Source organism: Eutrigla gurnardus (genome assembly GCF_963514095.1).
Source record: "Eutrigla gurnardus genome assembly, chromosome: 4".
Taxonomy (NCBI): domain Eukaryota; kingdom Metazoa; phylum Chordata; class Actinopteri; order Perciformes; family Triglidae; genus Eutrigla; species Eutrigla gurnardus.
The window spans coordinates 19377389-19400638 of record NC_139918.1 but is presented as its reverse complement, the minus strand read 5'-3'; the positions used below and the strand labels follow the sequence as shown (position 1 = coordinate 19400638).

At 42.5% G+C, this 23250-nt stretch overlaps 1 protein-coding gene across 1 annotated transcript in view; it reads left to right on the top strand.

Annotated features, from left to right (window-relative positions):
• The window catches only part of LOC311012724 (SH3-containing GRB2-like protein 3-interacting protein 1), a 42597-nt gene that overhangs the window by 15991 nt on the left and 3356 nt on the right, over positions 1-23250 (top strand). Inside the window, exons 3-24 of the mRNA XM_084008341.1 lie at positions 8561-9474; positions 14196-14259; positions 14650-14695; positions 15265-15321; positions 15625-15682; positions 16200-16375; positions 16482-16493; positions 17033-17044; positions 17445-17469; positions 17729-17792; positions 17890-17960; positions 18071-18145; positions 18226-18294; positions 18386-19156; positions 20803-20924; positions 21021-21168; positions 21323-21379; positions 21701-21812; positions 22093-22248; positions 22378-22510; positions 22610-22812; positions 23097-23161. Coding sequence (XP_083864467.1) covers positions 9465-9474; positions 14196-14259; positions 14650-14695; positions 15265-15321; positions 15625-15682; positions 16200-16375; positions 16482-16493; positions 17033-17044; positions 17445-17469; positions 17729-17792; positions 17890-17960; positions 18071-18145; positions 18226-18294; positions 18386-19156; positions 20803-20924; positions 21021-21168; positions 21323-21379; positions 21701-21812; positions 22093-22248; positions 22378-22510; positions 22610-22812; positions 23097-23161 — 2506 coding nt within the window. The 5' untranslated portion in view covers positions 8561-9464. The remainder of the gene's footprint in view (positions 1-8560; positions 9475-14195; positions 14260-14649; positions 14696-15264; positions 15322-15624; positions 15683-16199; positions 16376-16481; positions 16494-17032; positions 17045-17444; positions 17470-17728; positions 17793-17889; positions 17961-18070; positions 18146-18225; positions 18295-18385; positions 19157-20802; positions 20925-21020; positions 21169-21322; positions 21380-21700; positions 21813-22092; positions 22249-22377; positions 22511-22609; positions 22813-23096; positions 23162-23250) is intronic.

Genomic DNA, 23250 nt, shown 5'->3' with positions numbered 1-23250 from the left:
GCCCCGCTCATCCCGTAAAGCCCCCATGGAGCCAAGACCGAGATAAGCTCAGTCAATGGATTCAATCCTGTTTGGTCATCTAACGAGGATAGAGCGTGCCGCTTGAAGGTCACGGCCTCTTAAGCTTGTTGGACCACCTTTTTTTTTTTGGCAATTACGCCTGCCAGAGAGGGTTAGCTTCTATAAACACAGGAAATGTCACCAGGTAAACAGGTCACTAGCGACCTGTGCACGACGGCAGGGACGTGGCCTGTCGCTCTGAGAGATGGAAAGACAGGTGGGTCACATGCACAGATGTGATGTGACATCACGTGGCCATAGAGATAGTTTATGTCGCATGTCTAACCCATCTCAGCTGGATTACGCTCATAACGCTCAAATTTATGTTACCCACAGGGATTCTTGCCTGTGCTATTTTAGTAAAGGCCGGTTGCTTGGACTTGTCTCTGACGATCCAGCGCTCTCCAACTCTGTCTTGCTCTCTCTCTCCATGTCTAACACTCACACACACACACACACACACACACACACACATATACCTCTCTCCTTTTTTCTCTGACTTTCCCTCCCTACCGCTCTAGCCACATTGCCACACTCAGTTTTCCATGGCCTCTCATTCCCAAGTGCTCTGTGAACTAAGTAAATGAACGACATAATCCGGAAATAGTGTTCCAGCCGGAGATGGTGGGAAGGAAAATCCCTTGACTGGTGCTGGCAGGAGGGTGGGAGAGAGAGAGAGGGAGAGGGAGAGAGGGAAATAGCACTGCAGCCATTTACACTTCCTTTCATAAGACGCTCTTAAACTCCTCGACTCTCTGTGTAATTTTACTGTTAAACTAAACTGTTTAGTAAGGGGAAAAAAACGCACATTTCTGCATGTTTTTCTCTCATGTGCGCTAACATAACAGCGTTACAAGAGACCGTGTTGGGATCGTTCTCCCCGTGGTAGTAGAGGTTAACTTATCTTTAGCCCGAGAGGTCAAAGATCAACGTTAAAAAAGGGCAGATGTTTCTGTGGAGGCCGGTGTGGAGGAGTGGAGCACAAGGCGCTGGGTAAATGTTGTCAGGATTGGACTGGGAGACTGGTGGGTGTGGGGGGGGGGGGTGAAGACAGGAGGTGTGCCAGCAGGTTAAAAGCACGGTCAACTCTATAACCAGGGTGTTATCAGGATTCCTCTCCACAGCTGCCAATCACAATCCTACCGCAGCGACACCAACGGCCTGTCGCATGCAGCTTTTAAAAAAAGGGATTGGATGGCGGTTCGGTCACTGCAGTCATACACACTCAGGAAATGTTCCAGTTCTCTTGAAAACCTTGTGCAATGGCCTCTTGGTCAGGGTGGTAAAATGTTTCTCCTGCGTTTGTTGAAGGATGTGGTCAAATCTCAGCCGAGGAGCCCGGGGCCGCATTTGTGAAGCAACAGGGTAGCGCCGGTCATTTTAGATCCGTAGAATTCAGCTGCAGTATGATTTTAAAAAAAAGTAAACATGCTTTTGAATGAGCAAATAATGTTTTCTCGGGAATCTTAAATTCTGTTTAACTTGGTGCCTCGCTGACATTTTATAAGGGGAGGATAGCCTGCGTGAGTACATCTCACTATAACAGTCAGTAACATGAGATGGGGAACCACACAACCGCTAAATCAGTAAAATGGGAGCCCAGAGTCACTGTAATTTGGGAGAGAGCTGGTTAACCACTCCTCATAATGGATGGTGTTTCTGTTTAGCCTAAGGCGTTGGAGCTGAGGTCATATGCAAACAAGGCCTATCCAAGGCCTCAGCTTTTACACGGTGCAAAATGTTTTGCCCCATGTGTTTGATCAGGTTCATAGGAATCATAGAATCTTATGAATATCTTTCCCATTTTAAGCAAGGACCCCGTACGTTTTAAATTGGCTACGCAAGGCTCGTTAATTAAAATCTATAAAGAAAATGAATATATCACCCAGAACGTTTGCACCACACCCTTAATTATAACGTGCTGCCTTATTATTTATTCTTTTTTTGGTAATAAATAATAATTTAGAACCTAGTACTAACATTAATCCTGAAGGTTATCTTGTTTGCCAGTCAATTTGCATCAAGCAAGTCACATATTTTTAAATATATACCAGTTTTTCTCTTTTCAAAATATATCCAAATTCACCTCCTGGTTTTGAGATAGAATTCAAATATATTAAATGTTATAATATTTAGAAAACCGCTCCATTGACCAGTTAAACCTGAAAGTTTAGTTAGTTTGACTGGTAAGCGCTGCACTATATAGCATTCTGTTGTCCAACTACATCAAGCTAAATTCCACAATAACTCTGAAAGCCGTGAGCCACTGAATTCATGACAAGATGCTATATAACTCATATACTCATATATCTAAAGATTATTATCAACAGTTTGCTTGTTCCCCTGAATCGACTTAAATCACTGCTTGCAGCTACATTTCTTTCCTTATTGCAGTGACAGATAAAGACACACACCCTTGACTCAAGGAGACTTTATAAACGGATAATTCAATTGACGTTACATCAATCCGTAACTACTTTGATACTGGATTAATCATTTAAGTCATTTGTCAATCAATAATGCCAAACGCCAGCTGGTCCCAGCTTCTCCAATGTGATGATTGCCTGCTTCTTTCTGTTTCATATCATTCTGAATGTGTTTTGAACACGTAAAACCAGCAATGTGAACTGCAACTTTGGGCTGTGGGGAAACGCGTTGGGCATTTTTATTGAATATAATCGTTCATTCAGATATATATCAGTCATGGTCATTTCAGTTCTACTACAGCCTTCTATCTATTGTTCTCTTTTTTTTGTGATTGTCCCTTTAAAGGATTACATCATCTTCTTTGCTCTTTTTTTTTTTTTTTTTTACCTCACCACATTTCTCAGTGTTCAGCCTTTTCTGCCCAGAGACAATTGGTTAATTCTACGGTGTCTAACACCGCCACCTCCCGATCCACGACGCCGTGGAAGCCGACACACCTTCTTTCGGTGGCATGTTTAGTTTGTCATGCTATTTGACATCATCCATCACACCACTCTGCTCAGCTCATAGTGCTCAGATAAGACCCACGTTACCGTATTGACTGTAGTCTTCGTCATCACATGATGTTCAGGGAAATTTTCATTCGTGGTTAACAAAAAAAAAAAAAGCACAACAAATACAAGTGCTTTGTGTTCCCTATTAATCCACTATAACCTGAGTGGGTACTTTTGGGGTGTGCTGTGTGTTGATGGTGCTATGGTGCCATCTAGTGGCAGAATATAAGAAGTCTCAGCCAAAATGTTAACATTACCATAGAGCATGAAAACAGCTTTTTGTTGCCTAGTTTATCTTCTGCATTGTTTATGAAGGTTTCAGGAGTAATGTGGTGTTTCAGTTAGTTCGTGATGTTGTCAGCTGACATCCACAAGCCTGTGACTTTAAGAGTTCATAACACCACTGCACAGCTTCCATGAACACTAATGTCTCTTTGTTATCTGCCCCATAAAAACAGGTGCTGGAGGGGGAAGCTTCTTCAGCACAGAGAGACTTTGTTTGGCGAAACAAATTCCTTTATATGGATAGCTAAATTTATCCGTGTACTTTTTCCATATTTTTTTTTCGCCTTTAACTTTTGCAGTTGTGTCGAGGTTGTGACATAACAAGTGGAAACTCAAACTAACTCTCAAATTTGCACCAGTCCATCGAGCCCGTTTGCTGCGTGACCAGTTGAAGCAGTTCGCCAGTTTTAAGAACAAGCCTTTTTTTTGTACGAAGAGGAGAATGAAACAAGTGAGAGACGTTGGAGGAAATAGACTTGGATCATCTGGTTACTATAATACACTAACTGGTATTCCACTAAACAGTCAGTCTATGAGGTCGGTCACACAATATTATTTGAAACACAATTTTATTTGTTTTATGTCACAGAGAATCTGACCAGATAAAAATGATTTAGGAGGATAACATCCATTCAGTTTGAGTTTAGTAACACTATGGCTTATTATGTGTGTTGTATCCATGTTGGAGGTCTTTAGCTGGCCAACATGTATCCTGACACATGAGCACATTTTCAGTTCTGCTCAGTTCAGTGTTTATTTCTTGGCAACCACATGAGCTTTTTGGTAAAAATGGAGGAGGCGGATTCTTTTTTCCACATTGCTCCCATTAAAATAACTCTTGATCATATTGTAAATATTTTATGTGACTTTATAGTGATAATAACTTGATGTTATGTAATGTCTTTTCATTTTCAGTTTTACCAAATCAGGAAATGATAGAATTGAAATGTCTTACTAGTCAAATGTAAAGTGAAAGGATTTCTCTGTTGAACTGATTTCTGCTTGCCTTTCCCTTTTCAACATGGCCTCGTCCCATTGTATTCACAACGCAGCTGATTCCTTCAGCTGGGAGGCACACAGACAGTTCAGGAAGGCTTTGGCTTTCTTTGCAGTAACAGAAACAATGTTTGGCTTTAAAATGTCCAAATGCAGACACACAAATATCTTTTCTAGAGTGCCTAAAACTCTAATGTTATTCCTTAAGGTTTTCATCAGTACAAACACATTGTTATAACATTTCACCGTAGTTTACCTATACCATATTTGGTTTGTAGAGAGTTTATTGGATATTCTGCTGGAATATTTGATCATAAGTGTCCATTCTTCCTACTAGTACTGACTGACAACCTGAACCCTTATAGAAAGCTGCTGTATTTGCCACAGCAAGCTTTGGAACAAACTATCTAATGAATATATATAATTCTTGGTCGGTTAATTGATGACTCTAAAATGCCGGTAGGTGTGAATGTGCATTTTTGTGTGAATTTTGCCTCGTTACATACAAGTGGATTTAGGGTTGGTGACTAATGAATCTGTCAAGGCTGAAGGCGCCTCCTGTCCTCTGGTGTAAAACCTCAGAGTGGTGACAAGGTTATATCAGCTCACAATGTCCGACAGCACCGACACGATCTGATGCTGTCACTCCGTCAGCTCCTGAGGAGTCGTGTTGCTTTGACACTCACGGGATGGACAACTAAAATGATATTGGCGCAGTATCTTAGCTGTTCCTAGGACTCGGTTGTTGTTCTCTCCATATTATATAACATAGTATGTCAACACTTGTTTCTTTATTAAAATACAACCATAAGAAAAAGGCATGCTCACATTGAATAGATTTATGATAAAGGCAACTGAGTGCAAGAAAAGTAGTACTTTATTCAGTAGGTGGCGGTATTGAGCCACACAGAGTGAAAGGATTTTCAGCGCATAATAATCCTGTCACTGTTTCCTGCAGGTGGGCCTCTGCAGTGTTGCAAACTCCATATCGGTCTTGGTCTCGAGACCTTTTAAATGTCTCCTCTTGGAATCAACCGCGTTTTTTGGTCGGCCTCGTCTGAGTCTCAGACAAAGTAGACTCAGGATTCATTTTGACACTACAGCTGCAGGAGTATCACTAAATTGCCTGTGCTTTCTTGGATTTATTTGTTAACATCGTTACTGCGATTCCCCCTAGAAAACCAAGGAAAATTCACACACACACAAGATTCACCTCTGCAGTGCCTTAGGATTATTTTACATGACATTTCTGATGTACACTTATACCATAACTGTGGTGTGGGACTTGTGCTGGTCTGGTCTTGACCTTGACTCTGTCTTACCCTGACCTGGTCGTGATCTTGACTTGATTTCAACCCATCAGTGTCTTGGTCTAGTCTCGATGTCTCTGGTCTTGGTCATGACTTGGTAAATGGTAAATGGACCTGCATTCATAAAGTGCTTTTCTAGCTACCAGCTAGTCAAGGCGCTTTACACTACATTCAGTCTGTTTTTGGTTTAGGTGGACAATGTTTTTATATAATAGAGCTAAGTTTATATGTTGAAGAATAGAATAGAATATATATGTATATTCATGTATAATACATGTATCAGACGTGCAGTACCAAAAAATGCAGGCTTGACTCGCAGCTCTCCATCTGTGTGTTTCGCTCTGTCCAGCTCTCCTTTTGCTAATCCCAGTTGCCGTGACCTCTGACCTCTTGATGGCATCTTACGTAAGGAGCCGGTTAAGGAAAGCACACGGGAGCAGCCCGTGGTAGTGTTAGGTAAGCTCATTAACGGTAACTCCAGGATGCCTGACAACAGCCACAAATAAACCGCGGTGGAGGGAATAGTAAACCGTGGAAGTGATGACACGAGATTAAGGTGTTGGATCTGTGTCCCGGCTTCCCCGATAGTTTTTCTGGATTTGGAACATATTGGACTTAGTTGCCTCGAGGGCACTGAAACCGACACTTGCTGTGCACAAACAAACAGTATAAAGTAGCATGCAGGGTTTGTGTGTCTGTGTCCAATTACACTCTCTTACATTTCACTGACCTCACAGTATTTGTCTTTTTAGAATTGCATGACCTCCACAGCAGAAACCTCTCTATCCCCGACACACACACACACACACTTACACACACACTTACACACACACGTACACACCACAACATGATCCTCTAACTGCCTTCCCCCATCTGTCCTTTCCTTATCAGTGAGGGTGAGTCACTCTGCTCCCAACAGTCTGATACGCAGCCATTAAAGTCACCGAATAACCGTTCCTTTCACCGAAGCATCAGTTTTTCCAACCAAATTGCGACACAAGAGCATAATAGTGTTAGGAATAGTTTGTCCTTTGCCACTTTCCCTCTTTCTTCCAGGCGAAAACGTGAGGTCCCTCCTCCCAGTGAGCATGTGTCATGATTACAGCTGACAGAGTGCACTCTGCGGTGGTAGACACACTTTCGCCTTCCAGCGCGACACATTTTTAACAATAGAGACAATCTTGCAACTTGCAGTCAATATAATTCTTCTTTTGTTCCCAGATTTGCTACAGAAAGCAGTTTTGTAAAACTGCTTCTTTTAAAAAAATCGGTCCCATCTGTCTTAAGTTTTTCTACAGAACAAAATCCACCCTTCCAAAACTGGACAAATAATTTTAAGTGATTATTATTAAGTAATTATTTTATGTTCTTTGACAGTACAGACCAGGTTATTCTGACCCACCAGGTTAAGTGTCCCCCTTTGGACTGGTTTGCCTCCTATTTATTAAAAACAAAACTTTTCATCCCACTGGGAATTCTTGCTCATCCTCAGCTTCCATATCCTGCAGGCAACCCTGAGGCTAGATGGTCGCCCCAATCCTCATTTTCTCCATTTATGTGCCCCATTTGGCCATACCATTATACAGTATGTCTCTTTCCATTAGTATGTTGTTAATTAACAATTTTCTTTGCGATTGCTTCCACACTTGCTATAGAATTTTCTCATTGTGTCGAAACTTTACACGCAAGCCAAATAAGACACACCACTAAAAGATGAAGAACATGTCAAATTAAAACTCACTCTTTCAAAGCAGCAACAACACACTGGTGTACTTTTGTAACAAACACTGCTGTTTGAATGGAGGTCAGAGTCTGGCCACATCCCATCATCCATATCACAAGCAATATCATCACTGGTCCCCTTCTCTATCCTCCTCATCATCCTCCTTCTCCCCTTTGTCTCTTCTTCTGAATTCTCGGTATGTTTAGCATTTTGGAGGGAAGTGATTTTGTGATGAATTATGAGATTAAATTCTTGAACGTGTGTGTCTAATGTAAGAAACAGTGTGTAAATGTGTTGTAGAAGTGACAAAATATGTTTGTGTTTTTGGTGCCTTTGTTTAAGTCATGGTTGAAAACAGTTGCTTTTTTCTGAACATTCACTTTTAGTGTACAAACAATAATAATAGAAAAAACCCTGTAATCTCTCTTTTAACCTCCTGAAGGCTTGGTTGCAAATCTCAAATTCAAAAAGTATTTCTCTCTCAAATCAAATGCCAAATGATTAACAGTGACAATTATTATTTATTTAAGAGTTGAACACTAAAATCCCCAGTTTACCTGCTTCCTCAAGGTACTTGTGCGTGTGGTTTGATCGTATGTCAGCAAAGTTTGATCTCATTGTGTCTGAATCACGATTGGTTCATAGTTGTACGTTTCATCATATTTTCCCTGCTTAGCCCCGCCCACTTCAAAACCAGTTAAAAACATTAATACAGACAGAAATCTTGTCTATAGGTGAAATAACATATAGACTATAGACACTTTGACAGAAAATGAGTCTTCATATAGCATCACTCAACAAACTAAATGGGGACCCACTACAGCACTACTAGTTGTCAACAACTACAGAGGGTACCTTCAAAACCTGGACAGGTTGTCAGTCTTACTTTCGACCGCTTACTTTTTTATGTTTGTATCACTCACAGTCAAGGACTTCTGTCTTCAACCTCAACAGCAGTCAAGAATATTACAGCAAGGCCTCTTAAATTGAACAGAAAAAGAAACAAGCTCTTATTTCCTCCCTTCACTGAGAAAGAAAGCACTTCATGGTCTCCCAGCATACAGTATATATTGCTGAACTCCTTTCCCTGAGAAACCAGAGGCCGTTTTATCAGAGCTTTTATCTCATTCAAGGACAAAATCATGTGGTTCAGTAACTGACCAAAAATGACGTGATTATCTTCCTCTTCTGTTCTTCTTTTTCAGTCTATTCATGATTTCAACAGAGCGGTGCCTGCATGTCTACGGGTGAGCGATGCATTTGTCCCACTTTTTGTGTATTTTTCTTTGCTCCTCGCTGCCCTGTAAACTTCAAGGCCCCAAATATATAAATATAAATTGAATCAAATCTCAACGATACAAAAATACCCCTTGACAAACACAAAAATAGTGAATTCTACATTTTTTAAAAGCACATTAAAGTGAACATTTAGACATTTGATTTCAATTTAAGACATACTCTCCAGTCCTTTTCTTAAATAGTACATTATATTACGTGAGACCTTGTATAATATGTATGCAGATGGCTGTAGAGTGTTTGCTTGAGGCAAGCCGAGAGGTGCTATCAGGGGACAGCAGCCATGTGACCACGGTTGCAGGGATTGGTTTAGTGCAGATGTGACATCAGCGAGCCTCCCACTCCCTCCCTCCTCCCCTCTCTCTCCCGGTCTTCCTCTGCCTCTCTCTACCTCTCCCCCCCCCCCCCCCCCCCCCCCTCTGTACCGCTCTGCTTTTTTTCTCCTTTGCCTTTCCTCAGCATCCCCCCTCTCAGAGATGGCGTGCGTCGGTGCTGCTCAGGCGGCCGGGGCCTAACGTGCACACGGAGAGGACACCCCCATCCCCCGGATTTTGCTGCATATTCCTTGGGTGTCTCTTCTCACTGTGTCCCCCCGCCCGCCTCTGCTGCCGCTAAGCTCTTCCCCCCACCCCACCTCCCTGTGCGGGTATCTGGGAGTCGGCCCTTGGGGGTGGAAGGAATCAACATCGTGCTTCGCTGGGGAGCCATGCAGAATTAGCCATGCCCTGCCCAGGCTTCCTTTGACCGGCTGGATTGCTCCATTTCTGTCCGTCTGCGCACCGTGGGGGCAACATAGGATGAACATCTGCAGTCATGATGCAAGGTAAATGATCAGTGCACTCCTTCTCCTTCTTTTATTTCCCATGTTTCCCCCCCTCTGCGTCCTCCTCCTGCCCTCTTGTGTCCTGCTGGGCCGTTAAAGCCAGCGAATCCATTGAAGTGATCCGTCGTACAATGAGGACCTTTTAGCTGAAATGAGCTACATGCAATGACCAGTGTGACAATGTCGTTGGACGTGTGTCTCTGTGTCTGTGTGTGTGTGTGTGTGTGTGTGACGTGGTTTGTGACAAATTGAGAGAAACTGTATGTGAGATGGAAGGGAAGGTGTGTGAGGTGTGGATTTGTGAAGGGAAGAGCCGTGTCGTCCTGCACTTGCTAATGTCCTGTTGTTTGTGTGTTTACACGTGTGCCTGCATGTCTCTGTGAGCACATGATAGTCCTGTCTTTAGTGACACACGCACTCCGTGACATTTAAATACGTATTCTTCAGGAGTCCAGGAGTCCATTCATACCTCTGGTGCTGTTGCTGTTATATTATATGATGCCAATTAGGACAATTGATGCTTCAAGCATGCATTATTTGGTGCCTGTGTTGCGTAAAAGTGAAGTGAAGGATGATGTACCAAAGTTCACGGTGGCGGAATGAAGTAAAGTGCATCGTAAACTGTGATGAAGGAGCTGAATCATAGATCTAACCCACCATGACAGTTTGCTGGGCCTTTACCATCCATTAATGCCAACGTGGTAATGGAAGTTGGCTATTATTAGCGAAAGGCCTGCAGTCAGCCTACCATGATTTTTTTTTTGTACTCTGTTCATGAGCTACACAACAGCGCAGATGTCACATGTTCATCGTAGCCCTTCTTAGCTACAAATGCATTGATAATTACACAGTAGGCACGTCATTTTAACTGAAGCTTGGCTGCAGAACATGTGCGGCAATGCTTTTTGTCTATGAAGCATATGGATTTATCATCTCTATAATAAAATAATTCAATGCAGTAGCTCCAGGACATGTCTTATAATATATGTATATATATAATGTTAGACTACTTAGACAGCACGAAAAGAACATCTCAGTCTTTCATCACATTTGTCCATGTGACCTCTTTTTTAACTGTTAGTTTATATGACTGTGGATTGGCTCCATGGCCCGTACTGTTTGTTTTGCTTGTTTCAGTCCTGTAACTACCAATCAACATTTACCAGGGCATGCCACATGGTGTTCCATTGATTTCCTTCCTCCCTGAGGCAGTTAATGCCAGGACTGTATGAAAAACAACCAAACTTGAAAGCTTCTCCAGATGGGCGAACCATCACAAAGAACAACCACACCGTAAAGCCCACAAGAAGGTGGGCTGAGAAGCTAGACATTATAGGACAGGGTGGAATTACAGTAGATTATGAATGATATTATAAGTATTCATTGTAGGAGATCAGTGCTAATGTGCAATTTGTTTGGTAGTTGTGTGGATCTAACAGAATGTTCTATAAAAATGGAAACAGGAAATAAAATACTATACTTCCCAGTACCTTTAAATGTGGAGTTGAAGCGTAGGGACTGGACTGGAGTGCATGCAACAAGTATCAGCTCAAAGAAAATCTGTCCTTGACATTGTCCAGAATGAGTTGGTCCCAGTGTTCAGATATTTGTTAAAAAACACATCATCAGAGTTTTTAAGGGTCAGCTGCTGAAAATATTGACCTTGATGAGCTTTTCAGGAATCCAAACATTCACAAAGTTGATTTTAAAGGTTAATTTTTGATTATAGAAATAATAGTCTTAGTTGGCTACACTAATATGATTTTTGACTGATTGATTAGCAGATTTAATCCACAGATCTGTATCTTGGAAGTAAATAATTCAGTTTGGAAAAAAAAAGTCCAATCAAGTAATCTTATTTGTCTAAATTCAAAAAGACCGATTTGTCGAGTAAGGGGCGGCAATCCTAAAAAGAAATCTGAAGTAATCTCATCAGATTTCCTCCATCTGCATGTACTTTTCTCAGTTGTAAACTCCATCCATCGATGAAGGCCAACAGGTGCCGCTGAAAGCTCTGGTACAAATCTCACACTAGTTCCCAGATTCCTTCTGGAGCTTTCTGCTAATGAAAGAATGAGTGTGAAAAGAAGCAGCAGTCTGACCCGGTCAGCTTGTGCTCCCTCAGTATGCATCATATTGTCACATATTAATGTCAGGATTGATTCTCTATTTTTATCACACAAGACACGTGCAAGTGAGGAGTGGACAGACGGCTCGCTCTTCAGAGCTGTCTCAAACGATAAAGAGCCATGATGCAGGAATAATCTGTGCTACTGAGCAGCCCAGCTAGCTCCTAATACATCACAGGCCCTGACACGTCCTTCAGGACCCAGGAGAACTTCATGAAAGGGACTGTACAATGCCTTCACGTTTATAGTATTCATTAGGCTTATTTTCAGTATTAGATACTTTCCGAGACAGATTGATTTACTTTCAAATTTCAAAACACAACAATATGTTAAGGACTAAATTAAATGAAAAATGTGAGCCATTAACAATAAAAAAAGAACATCACGTTCCTGTTTTTTAAACACAGCTCACATATTACAAAATGTTCACCCACCTAACTCTCCATCATGTGTCCCTGTTGCTCCTGTATAGAAATGAGAAGCAACTGTACTGTTATGCAAACCTGTCCCTCGTCTCTTTGGAAAAAACATGTTGTTTTTACTACCAATTCATTTTTCTTTTGTCAGAGGTATCATACAGGTTCACGTTTAATACAATCCAGTTGCCTTAACGTCTTTGGCCTGGGGGAGGCAGGAGGATTGTCAATGTTAATTGACCCACTATGCTTCATTAAGTCCATCATTTTTTAATGTTTGCTACACTAGCAGCATGACTCGTCCGTCTGTCTATGGTCACTAACACATTGGTGGAGACGGTGATATATCAACAGTTATTGTTAAGAATGTAATTGTGTACAAACAGCCACGATCTCCAGAGGACCAAACTTTATGACTTTGGAGGTCCTTTGACTTTCTGTCTAGCACTGCATGCTAGTCAAGCTAGTTTTCATGCAGTGAAATGCTTCTCTCCTCAGCTGCACTTATAGCTAATTAGGAAATGTTAATATGCTAGCTAATGCTACTACACTATGGTAGATGTATAATAAATTATATATAAAAAATACTACAACAATACATGTAATGATGCTAATTATAGACAACCAATAGTCACACCCGGGCTAACCTTTGTTACTCTAGCTTTTGCTACTCAATGCAATGTCATATTAATCTTTCATCAGTCCTTCTGAAAAAATTAAACATGTTCCTGAGGTTTACTCCTTATGTTTAAAAACTAACTCAACCGCCACTTCGACAGCTGCTATTAGGAATTCAAACGCAAAGTTAAACAACAATGACTTTGTGAGCAAAACCAAAACTACAACTCTCATTTTTAAAAAAAGTCCACATCCATAACATTCTTTAGCTATAATCTCTGATGTCTAAAAACGTCTGCAGCGTTCACTCCTCTCTGTCCTGTTGTTATTACAGACGTGTCTAAGCCAACCACGACCCCTCAGCTTGCCTCTGGACTTCCCTCTGCTGCTGCTAAAATGCTGCTTATCTAGACACATTGAGTGTCTAGACACCTTTCTCAGCGTACTGTTGAGAAAGGTTGCATTTTTTTTCTTTTAGTGATTAGCATTGTTACGGATGTAGGACTTTGAATGAAGTTTTGTTACTTCTGGAACATATTTTCTAAGACAGTAAGTACAAATACTTTTAAGAATTTACCATGCATCACAAAACATATAAAGGTGAGAGGCCATAAACAGCATTGGGATTTTTTTGTGACTAAAAATGACTTTGACAATAAATCTAAAAAATAAATATTTATTCATTTTATTTATTCATTTTTCGGGACAAGATGTGAGTAGTATTGACCAATCGCATTCGAGCAGGTTTTGGTTTAATGGAGGTACACGGTGTGGAGAGCTAAAGAGGTGGAACATTACCATCATCTGATGATGATCCGTTTTTTGTTGGTTTAAAATTAGCTTGTAAACTGAAACTTGTGAAACAATCCTGCCATCTCTCTACTCCAACTCCCGTCTCGTATCTCACGTTGCTGATCGGACTGCATTGAACAGTGCCCGGAAAAGGAAGTCCTAGCTCCGGATATCCGCTGGCTACACCAGATCCACATAAACATAACCCCTTGCCCTCAGAGGGTGACAGGTGACACTGGAAACCAGGACTACGATCACAGAGGAAGCATGACACTTGAATTCCACCTAGCAAAGCTTACTTATGCAGAAACCTTGAGGCTTTGCACGCGTTGAATTATGTCCTTTTTTTCCCCGAGCTGAGCGGCGTGTGGTGCCAACCGTCAGTGCTGCGGGGGAATTGGCCCCCGGTTTGGATGACGGTCGCTGCTCTTGTAGCTCTCTCCCCGCTCGAATCTCACTAATGAAGTGGACACATTGATCAACCTCAGCTTGTGTTTCCTTTCCAATGTATACAGTCAGGGACGGGTCACTTAAGGGGATTGCATCTTCATTGCTTCCCTTCGTGTGGAGGGATTCTCTCAGATGATTGTTGTCAATACATACATTTATATCAACTTATTTCCTGTGAATCCTCTCGGACGGGTTCATCCTCAACCTGTTACCATTTTGTGTTATTTGCTTTTAAGTGCATTTTAATGACAAGACAGGCTCTAAAGCATTATATTAATTATTCATTCTTTTTTTATTCTCACTCTTTCTGCACTAGGACTGAAAAACCGAACCAGGAAAGCCCTCGGCTTACGAAAGAGAGACAAGGATACAGATGCAACGTGAGTTCGCTCAGACGCATAATTTACATGTCAAGTTTAACAACCACTCAACTCTGTAAACAGCTTGAAAGTTCATCAGTTTGAGAATGTGAATGGATATAGGGCTATCTAACCTAAATAGTCTCATGTTATTGTCAGAATTAGCATGCTGTCAGATATTGAATGTTTGCTCAGATATGTTCTCTTTTTTCTTTTTTTGTTAATATTTATCAAAGTAAGACGGAATCAATACCAAACCTCAAATATTGTATTGGCACTATCCATCCATCCATCGCCACTTATCCTGTATTCAGGGTCGCGGGGGGGCTGGAGTCGATCCCAGCTGACATTGGGCGAAGGCGGGTTAGTCTTACAATATACCTTTTTTCTTCTTCCTTGTTGTTCAAACAGGAGTTCACCTGACAAAGAAGGAACTGGAAGCGGAAAGAGAGGAAATGTATGTACATTTTGTGAAAAATGTGTTTCCTCTCTGTTCTCACTCTGTCTCTCTCTCTCTCTCTCTCTCTCTCTCTCTCTCTCTCTCTCTCTCTCTCATAATTTGTAGAGCTATAGAGCTGTGTAACATAGAGAAGTGTTGATTGATACGTTGTATTACCACCATTGATTGACAGTGTGTTACAATGCAGCTATTACTGCCTGTTTGGTCCTATTCATGAAAACGTGGGTTCTATTTTTTTGTAGTTTTTGGCCATTATTTCCACTACACACGACTCACCAATGTAACGGCTAAAATCTGATCTTCACCACAACAAAGTCAAATGAGTTAAGACACTAGAAAGTCAGACAGGTTGTAAATAAGCCAAACTTTTCCTCTGGAGCACTTTATTTGGAGGTAAAAACAAAAGTGAGATGTCTGTAATTATCACTCATTGCCCACATCTATGCCAACTATGATAGGTCAAATTCTTCATTTAATAATTGAATTTAATAATTTGCACTAAGTTTACTTGTAGGCTTTACAATGTTCTCCTTTCATTTCATGTCTTTGCTCCATTTTGTCGCTAGAAAAAGGCCAATGGAGCACCGAATGGTTTCTATGGAGAGATTGACTGGGACAGATATGTAAGTATGCACAGCGGCATACTTACATGGGCATACTTTATTTTTTTTTAACTTGATGAAATACTTGTACTGTGCTGTGGCAATCAGTGTCACGTAACGATAGGTTTGAAATTACTGAGTAAATGGGGCGAATAGAGTTCTAGCTGCATATTCTGAGTCAGCAGGCGCTTCAGCCAGGAAGCTGTGAAATCTGATCCGCATGAATATGCAGAGCTGTGGAAAGGGAAGAGTTTAGCGATGCCTCTGTTACAGTGTGTGACGGACTGGAAATGGCCGTCACTTTTTCTCCTCTCTCTTTGCCAGGCCTCTCCTGACGTGGACGACGAGGGCTTCAGCCTCCGGCCCGGTGACGAGGGCGATGATATCCTTTCAGTCTTGGGACTCTTCTCCTGCGAAACCTATTGACCTGTTTAGCTGAGTGACATATTGGATGAGTGCTTCTCCACATTACAGTAAATAGGCCAAATCGATAATCTCTCCCTCTCTTGCTACATCACATGTGTATGTCCCTGCAGCTGCAAATAAAAAGAGAGGGGAGCAGCCGGACGGACACATTACATTCAGATTGACATTCCAGTTGTCACTGAGCCACAGTTCTCATTAAGTATTTTAAGTTTTTGCTCCCTCGGGGGATATTCATGGGGAGCTGGTACTATTGAGACTTCCCCTGAGCAGGATGATCTAGCCGAGACGGAGCAGGAGTGTCAGTCGAAGCAGGTGTGATATAGTTAACTAGGACACAGAGTGGACATCTCACTCCTCCTTTGAGACGGAAAAAAAACAAAACATTAAAGCGTATGATAACTTTAAATGCTGCAGAAGCTTGACTTAGCCTCCATCGTCCATATGACTCAACTTTCTCCTTGACACGTGTTCACCAGCTTCCAGAGCAAAGCATTTCTTCTCCTCCAGCGACTCCGAGGACGACGAGGACAGCAAGAAGAAGTTCAAAATCAAGATCAAGCCGCTGGTTGCGGACAGCTCCAAGTGCGTCCCTCCGTCGATGGACGAGCTTAAAGCCTCCGTGGGCGGCCTGGCGCTCTCTCCGTCTCTGGTGAGCACAGCTGATCAAGGAAACACACGCTTCTAGATTGTAACAGCTGTCTTACACTCTCCCTGACTTTGTTTCTCCTTCTCACTCATATGCGTTCATCTTGCAGAAGAGAAGTCCGGTAAGCCCGTCATTTCATTTTCACATCTGTATCACCTCCATCAGGGATCGCACGGCTTGAATTCACTTGGAAGTGCTTGAGAAAGTTTCTCCCCCCCTGTGATAGTTCACTTATAAATTGCCTTCATGGCTTCACCTTTTGTTATGCATGCAGTTTCTGTCTCACCCTCAGCGTCCGTCCTTTCTAAGGCGTAAAATGACTCCCTTCTGTTTTTTTTCTGTATCTATGGCTTTACTTGAACCTGTTTGGCAAAGTGTCTGCTACATAATGCACAGTAAACATGACACACACACAAAGCTCTAAACCCATTCATTTGGTCTCAGTGGAGCTTACACGTGGAGTGACCTGCTACAGTAAATACCGTGCGCGTCGGCCGCAGGTGATGCTGGTATTATTATGGCTCATGTTGCATTATTGAGGCTTTGCGGTGCAAGTAAAGAGGTGTGATGTGTGTGCGGTTTTAGTTGGTGTCCATTTGACTGATTTGTCACTCACTCTCTGACCCAGGTCTGTTCTCTCTTCCTTTTTGCTGGTCTCAGAGACGCAGCCCGGTGAGTGTCTTGTACCATCTGCTGGCTGTTTCGCTGAACAGCCAGAAACTCTGCTTTCCTATCTCTGCTGTCTGATCCATTTATTTAAAAAAAAAATGCTGTGCAGAAAGAAATATAAAACACAGCAAAATAAAAAAATATTATCAAAGTCAATTGGGATTTAGTATTAAGTCACAAGATTTAAAAAGTGAAAAATATTATATTGTGGTGACAAAAATGTATAGACTTCCATTTGTTCACATTGATATATTTTCTTGAAGATCTGCCATATTAAGATATATACTTTGTTACTTGTTTTAAGAAAGAAAAGACATCTTAAAATTTAATGAAAATACATATTTGTCATTTTCTCTTTTCTATATCCTCATTTTATCTTTTGTTTGGATTTCGTCTTTTACAGGGGCTGATAAAAAGGAATTTGTCCTGTAAGTACCTATTGCCAACAGATTTGGCTAACATAAAAATACTAACATGATTACAACTGCAACAGAAACATGCTGATGCTTAGCAGATAAAAATATGTACCATCTTCACCATTTTAGTTTAGCGTGCTAGCATGCTGGCATTTGCTGATTATCAATAAACACAAAACACAGCTGAGGCTGAAGGAAATGTCAGCTTTGTATCAAATTTTGTGGCAATACTTCAAATATTTACTGAGATTCTATATTGTATTTGTCGTAGGTGAAGAGATTGCCAGACCCAGACGCTCCACCCCGACACCAAGTCCTGCCCCTGAGACGCTAAGGTCTGTCACACTTGTCTGTATGTTATTGGTACAGCTATAGATGTGCCTTGAATTTTTACAAGTAGAAATTGTTTTGATTGTTTGCCTCCTCCTGCAGCGACAGGCTATCGCACAACGTTCCTGCCTTTTTTGGGCTGCCTTCAGAGACCAAATACGCCAGATATGATGGTCTGTCCCCTATCAATATTACATCACATTAATCCTTAATACTACATCATGTAGAAGTAGCAGGTCCTGTTTACAGAGGTGACTTTTATGGTATCATTATCCAATCACAGTGGTCCCTGCTGAAGGATGGGGAGAATCGAGACCACGCTCAGAATCACCCCTGAGTAGAAGTTTCCCAACAGGAGGTGAGTCTGCGTGAATGAACCTCAGTAACATCAGTGCGTGTTTGATTGATTGTACTCAGTAATGGTGAACTTTATTGCAGCTCCTCCTCCGCTTCCTCCAAAAAACATTCCATCAAGAAGTCATTACAGCTATTCTGCAGACTCTGCTGGTGAGTTTAGCTTTAAAAACCAGCGTTGTGTCTCAATCATACAACTAACTGAGAGAGCTTTTATTGAAATGCTACTTCAAATTGTTTGCAGCCAATCTACCTAATGGAAGGGCGGGTCGACGGTCTGCCCCCATCTACCTGAACGTCCTGTCCCCCGCATCCTACTGGGACTCCCCAGGCCCTGAGCTGGATGACGTGTTCAACACTGCGGATGGCTCCCACCCCAGTGAGGAAACGCTGTCGCCCAGATGGGTTACTTTCACCAGCGACAGACCCCCGCCGCCCGATGAGCCTGCACCCCCTCCGCCACCGGACTCTCCTCCTTCGGACACGCCCTCATCCACCCCCTCCACCCCGTGCCTATCTCCAGGACCGCCACCGGATGAGCCCCCACCTTCTCCTCCATCGCTTTCTCCCGGGTCTCCCCCTCCTTTCACGCCACCAGAATCACCTCCCTCCATCGTGCTCGGACCTCCTCCTCCGGATGAACCAGCCCCTCCGCTTCCTCCTGACTTCTCCCCCTCTAATTCGCCTCCTCTGTGCTTCGACGACGAGGCGATCGATGAGGAGGTGCTGCGGTTTGCGGCGTACTCTTCGCCTCCTGTCCCCATCAGCCCTGCGCCCATCAGCCCCGTGCCCCCTCTGCCAGCAGAGCGGAGGTCTCCTCGTGCAGGAGTCATATCTCCCCTGGTTCTTTGTAGCATGGGGGGAAAGAGGACTCCAGAGGGAGCATACCTGAGAGATGATATGCCAGACTTTGTGGGTTCACCCAGAGAGCTGAGCTTCAGGGGCACACCACCTCCTCTCCCTCCAACCACGTACAGGTCTATCATGTCTTCCCCGGGGCCCTACTCAGGCAGCAGTGAGTACTCTGATCTCTTTCTAAATGTTTTTATGGGTAGATTGAGCTGCCTGCACACATATATGATCGGAGCAGTGTATTTAAAGTCCCAGTGTCCTTTAGCTGGGTTTGTTTGAAAGAATGAATATACAGCTGCCATCGGTGAGATGGAGAAAATGCAAGTCCTCTTGCCTCTTAGTGATCTCTTTATATTTGTTAGGGGTTGGGATCTAAACTGAACATGTTATAGAACAGTCATCACCCTCTCATGAACAGCAGTTACTTCTTATGTTCGCTATTTGTTTCATTCAATTGATTCTTTAACATTCTAAAATTCTAATTTTTAAAAAAAAAATCTGATTTTTTGATAAATACAAAAGTATCACTTTGACTAGCTGACTAATTTATTATGTATAACTTCTAAGCAGTTTGACAAGCAACTAGTGCCAGAACAGTGACAACATTGGTTAAATTCGAGATGCAATTCGAGATGCAACACTAAATGAACTGATAATGTAATAAAAATGCCAACTTGTAAAAATATAAGGAATATGAGTATTTCATTATTAGAACAAACTATTACATTCACTTCAAATTGCAACGCCTCTTTTCAGGTTAGAATTGCTGGTTAATGAAACTAATCACATTATTTTAGTTTATCACATTAGAACTATATTTCATTTTAAGGGAAACTTTCTGTATCGCTTTGTTAGTTCAACCTATGCAGGCTAATGAATCTACTTCTTCTTCTTCCTCTACAAAGAGTAATATAATCAGAATATACGTACAATTTTTGCAATGTAATATAGTTCAAGCTATTTTGTAATATAATTTTTTGTAATGCAATATAAAAATCACAACAAGTTTAGTTCAAATGCAAATTTAGGAATAACTTGTATGTTTATTTTAGCTACAGTCTGACAGTCGTTGTACCTGTACCAAAGATAACTATGGAAATAAGCACATACTGTAGAAACCTACCGGATGCTGTAAAGGCTACCATGTAATGCAATGTCTGTCCCTCCTACAGTGTTTAGAGTATAAGACACTCTAAATCCAAACTACCCCAAGCTATTTGTATAGAGAAAAAGTGAAATGGTGTCCGTCAAACTCGAAATGAGTAAACTTGATAATTTTATGAAAATGGGTTTTCTTAATAATATCTGGTTGTATAATTGTAAGGTAACAATCCTTAGCAATGTAAAACTCTAAGAATACATACTTCTTTAATATCCTTCCCATAACTTTGTTATAAAGATGATAAAGATGATTTCTAATTGAACAGGACCCTCAGCAGCAGCATTCAGGGACCACCTATGTTACAGGTTCACGTGTGTGCCAGTGGGCAGATTTCACTGCAGACTTTTGGATGAATCAGACCCACAACGCCTCCAGAATGCTCAATTGTGATTCTCTGAAAGCTGCTCCCATGCTCCTAAAAAAATTATTTCCATACTTAATATGCTAAAAGATCACAAGCAGCTCTTTAAATGTTCTTGAATTTCAGTCACAAGTTCTGTTTTAAAGCCAGTTCCGGCGAGGGCAAACAGTACTCGCTCTGTGAAAGTGACATGAGTGGAAATGTTGAATGAGCCGACGTTGAATGATAATCTCTCTCACTGTGGTCTGAAGGCAGTGCTAACCACAGACACTGGTATGTGCTGCAGGCCCCTCATCCCCAGCTCGTCCCGCCACGCCTCAGTCTCGAGGGAGTCCCGTCCCACCGCCTCCTCCACCTAGACCGTCCTCGCGACCCAAACTGCCCCCTGGAAAACCAATCACGGACCTGGTACATGTGAAGTAACCTTTGCCCCCGTTTGCCTAACTCTCCTGTTGATGTCATTTATATAAATTCGGTTTAACTGTCCTTGTGCTCCGTCTACAGAGTCGGCCCTTTAGTCCGCCGGTTTCAGGCAGCCCCCCACCTTTCGCCCCCCTCGCCCGGGCAGAGAGCTCTTCCTCCATCTCTTCCATTACTCTACACAGTGCAGCGTCCACTCCGACCTTAGGAAGGGACCTCAACATATCCGCAGGTACGCTACCAGCATAGCATCCTGCTCTTTCCTGTTTTGTAGCCTCACATCTCAGTCTGGGTCCATGTTGTCTGTCGCTCATCATTGTGTCCTTGCCTCACGGTCTTGTCCCTCTCCACGATTCTCTTCCTCCTCCATGTCTTTGCTCACTCAGAGGCCTCTCAGCCTCTGGTATGGTTTGACCATGGCAGGTTTTATTTAGCTTTTGAAGGTGAGTCAATGCCGGGAACACAACTGTAGTTCCACCAGTGCATGAGCTGAAAGCAGCTGCCGTCCTTTTCCCTGCAGTCCAGCTCCACATTCACGTTTACTGAGCCAGAACATTGCTAGCCATCCCATCCCACGTTCTGCTCCCCTCACCGACAATCTGGTTTCTAGATGGATTGTTGCGTTTTAATTTGTTGCTTTATTCGCTTTGTACTCACCCTTTTTCTTTTGCATATAACCCGTATCTAAAACATGAGACAAGTAGCCACGAGAATAGACATAGTCTATGTATATTTTAGGTGTATTGTGTGTGTGTTTTCCACAGGATGCTCCAGGGGACCCAGTCCGCTCACCATGGGACCCCAGGACACTTTGCCAGTGGCAGCTGCCTTCACAGAAACCATCAATGCCTACTTCAAAGGCGCAGACCCCAGCAAGTAGGCCCACATTTTCCTGTTTTGGACAGTGTGACCATTACCTATCTAATGATTAGTATGCATTGATGAAACGCAGGAATGTGGGACAGTTTTTAATTTTCTTATGCGTAACAAGATCCAGAGTCTCTTTTTATGGACCAATAAGGTGAATACATTCATGGCAGCTACAAGCCGACAGCAGACTGCGCTTCAGTGTTTACACCAAACGGATGCTGGGATTGTGCTTGTTTCTGTTCTGCATGGTCTCTGAGGTCTGCCTCTCCCCCCCCCTCTGTCCCAGATGTGTTGTGAAGATCACAGGGGAGATGGTGCTGTCCTTCCCCGCGGGCATTACCAGGCATTTTGGGAGCCACCCAACTCAACCCATCCTCGCTTTTTGCATCAGCAACTACAGCCGACTGGAGCAGGCCCTCCCCAATCCACAGCTGTTGTGCTGGTGAGGATAACATTACGGGCAAACACAATAAAACATCACATCGCTCTTTGTTTTTACTTACATGACGTAAGTGTCATGGTGCTTGATGTTGAGATTGTCTGAATCAAATACGCACTTGTCACCCTTTAGTGATTCCATGACAGACAGCGGAGACACCAAGGAGTTCTGGGTGAATATGCCAAACTTGATGAGCCATCTGAAAAAAGTTGCTGAACAGAAGCCTCAGGCGACATACTACAATGTGGACATGATCAAATATCAGGTATCAAATATTAATTCCTCTATGTATGTAGTTGATCTAACCATAGTGCCCACCCGTCCATATATCTCACCGTCGTGTGTGTTCCATGTGTATCATCAGGTATCAGCAGAGGGGATCCAGTCAACTCCTCTGAACCTGGCGGTGAGCTGGCGAGGCGATGCCACTACCACGGACCTTAGAATAGACTACAAATACAACACAGAGGCCATGGCCGCCCCCGTGCCACTACACAATCTCCAGTTCCTGGTTCCTGTAGATGGAGGCATGGCCAAACTCCAGGCCATGATGCCCCCTGCAACTTGGTGAGGACTCTTTGCATTCACAATCAGCACTGGGGCTTCATGTAGAGGGGCTGAGCATTGTTTCCTACCATTCAGCCAATTTTACGGGGTGTCTAGATGATGTGTTGCAAGTTTGAAATGTCTGTTTTTGAATCAATAGCACATTGGACAGAAAACTTCAAATGGCTGAAAAATTCATCAAATCTTTTTCCGTGTTAGCGTGGACACGGAGTGAATTTATTTCCTATGACTTGATGCGTACCAGACCGCAACATAATGTAATGTGGAATTACTTTCTCATAAAGGAATCCAGAGCAGCAGACGATACAGTGGAAAATCCCCAGTCTTTCTCATAGATCTGAAAATGGAGGCAAGTGTTCATTCAAGTTCTTACATAAACTTCTTTGTTAAACAAAGAATCCGTCTCCCAGGTAGAACCCTATTAATACTATATGTGTT